The 2,083-nt window shown below is 39.4% G+C and overlaps 1 protein-coding gene across 1 annotated transcript; it reads right to left on the bottom strand.

Annotated features, from left to right (window-relative positions):
- Window positions 1-6: 6 nt before the first annotated feature.
- LOC111655534 (BTB/POZ domain-containing protein KCTD6) lies at window positions 7-2,024 on the bottom strand. Its single transcript, XM_023406984.2, has 2 exons — window positions 1,532-2,024; window positions 7-913 (listed from the first exon to the last, which is right to left on the bottom strand). Exons 1-2 carry the CDS (start codon window positions 1,556-1,558, stop codon window positions 227-229), a joined length of 714 nt encoding a protein of 237 aa, XP_023262752.1. The 5' UTR covers window positions 1,559-2,024; the 3' UTR covers window positions 7-226.
- Between the last annotated feature and the right edge of the window lie 59 nt (window positions 2,025-2,083).

Genomic DNA, 2,083 nt, shown 5'->3' with positions numbered 1-2,083 from the left:
AAGAAATATCAAATATGTAACACAGAAAAGAAAGTGTTATACCACGATAACACTGTATTTATATTAACTGTCTGGACTTTGAAGTTTGTACACTGTAACACATTCATCAAAATAAGAAAAAAAATCATTATTAGCGATACATTACTGAAACGGAGGTCAATTTGTTCTTTTTTGATGATGATTTGTGTAATATAAAAAGACAAATGTCACCCACAATTGTGCTTACTCAGTCTTCAACTTTGTGAGCTGGTCTGCAGAAAGTCCAGTGATGCTCCACTGTGTTCTCGTTTGCACGCTCACTCATGTGATGCACACGCGTGTTCCTGATGGTGAAGCCTTGTTTCATGATGTAGTCCATGAGGTGAACCCTTAAGGACACCTCTTGGTGATAGTCACATGGTCCGAATGTGAACGACACCTGGCAGTCTCTAGTGTCCATCATGTGTTTGTTCCACTTGGTGAAGTTGTTGGAAATACCTTCCAGCAGGGCGTGAACCTTCGTAGTAATGGTTAGCTGTGTGATAATAACAGCGACTGGGTTTGAATATTTCGACAGTTTCCGAGTGCTAGAGAGCTCCACGACCTGCTCGAAGATGTCTGGAGGGTACAGCGGCTTTGGATCGCTAAGGCACTGGATCAAAGGTTCAATCTGGTAGAAATCCGCCTCTTTCCTCAGGAGGTCTGTCTCTGTGAAATCCACGGGGAGGGTGAGCTCGGACGTCCGCAGGAAGTTCAGGATGTACCGGAAAAGTGTTCCATCACGATCGATGAAATAATTCCCTTGGGAGTCGCGAGTTGTGGGGAAATCTCCCCTGAACATGGCGCCCAGCATGGAGTCTGGGTAACGTTGTAGGGTGGATAAACTGGTGGTGTACAGGTGGCCTCCCACGTTCAAGGTAACAGGAGTAGTCATCTAGGGCAAAAAGGAGCAGAAACAAGTAAACAACATGTTTTTGTGAAGCTAAAGTGAGTCAGTTTAAATACTGCAGCTGTAGACAATAACATTAACAGTGTGAATTTCACCTGCCAAATAATCAGCTACAACTGGCTAGAAGTTAAACAGTCTAATACAACAGCCCTGCTGTCGTTGTTGCTGTGTTGTTGAACTGTGTTGCATTTAAGTGAGAAGTTTTTAATATTATGTCGATAATATTTAAATGAATGAGAAAAATATTAGATATTAAATATAAAAATATATTAAATATAAGAAACACCCCTCTTTATACACAACACCATTCAAAAGAATGACTACATCCTTAAAACAATTTCAATAGATTTTAGGGTAATGCTCATACAATTCAAAATTTTACATCATTACTCCTGGACCCCCAGTAGGTTATATAGAAAATATATAGCTATAGTTTAAAAGATTCTGCAGCCTGCAGTGGAGATGAGGGTACGCTTGTATGTCCACTGTGGACATGCCCAAAATCCAAGAGTCACTGCTGTACTGTTAATATCATATGTGTCAGTTTTGTATTCTGTCCAAAACTTATATTTCAGGAGATATCTCTATCTATCCATCTCTTACCCTATGGCCCCAGTCTCCATTATCCATTTGTAGAACAATACCCACTTGGTCAGAACCAAAATAAAAAGGGAACAGATATGGTTTCAGTCTCACCTGTGAAAAAAAAAACACTCACATTAACATGAGCTCTTACTAAATTATGCAGAAAATGAGGGTCATGGTCAAATCATGTGTTTTCCAGAACAGATAAGAGCTTGTGGTAACGTGGTGTGTTTTACATGAGTAATGTTCTACCTGGGAGCCGGTTTACTGAGAGGGTGTTGCTTGCTTTGTGGGTTTAATAAACATACTGTATCCAAACATTTGTTATTCCCAGTCATGTGGTGTGAGTTATCTCATTAGAGCCGCAAAATTCAATGTTGGCAACTATTTTGATAATCAAATAATTGTTGGTCGTTTCTTTAAGCAAAAGGGCCAACATCTGTTAGTTCCAGCTTCTCAAATTTGAAGCTTTATGCAGAGAAAAAACTGAATATTGGTCAGAAAAAAACAAGAGATATGAAGACATCACATTCTGCTCTGGGAAATTTTCACAGGCATTTTTTAAATTTT

The sequence above is a fragment of the Seriola lalandi genome, unplaced genomic scaffold, assembly GCF_002814215.2.
Source record: "Seriola lalandi dorsalis isolate HSWRI2012SDOR001 ecotype SW California unplaced genomic scaffold, Sedor1 jcf7180001975512, whole genome shotgun sequence".
In the NCBI taxonomy this organism is placed as follows: domain Eukaryota; kingdom Metazoa; phylum Chordata; class Actinopteri; order Carangiformes; family Carangidae; genus Seriola; species Seriola lalandi.
The sequence above is the reverse complement of the archived record's forward strand: the minus strand, read 5'-3'. Positions and strand labels throughout refer to the sequence as shown.

Bases quoted from the DNA above. Each gene is read 5' to 3' on its own strand.
- LOC111655534 (XM_023406984.2), bottom strand. From the start codon at position 1,558: ATGGATAATGGAGACTGGGGCCATAGG. The intron at 914-1,531 runs GTAAGAGATGGA...TTTTTGCCCTAG, and splicing joins ATGGAGACTGGGGCCATAGG to ATGACTACTCCTGTTACCTT.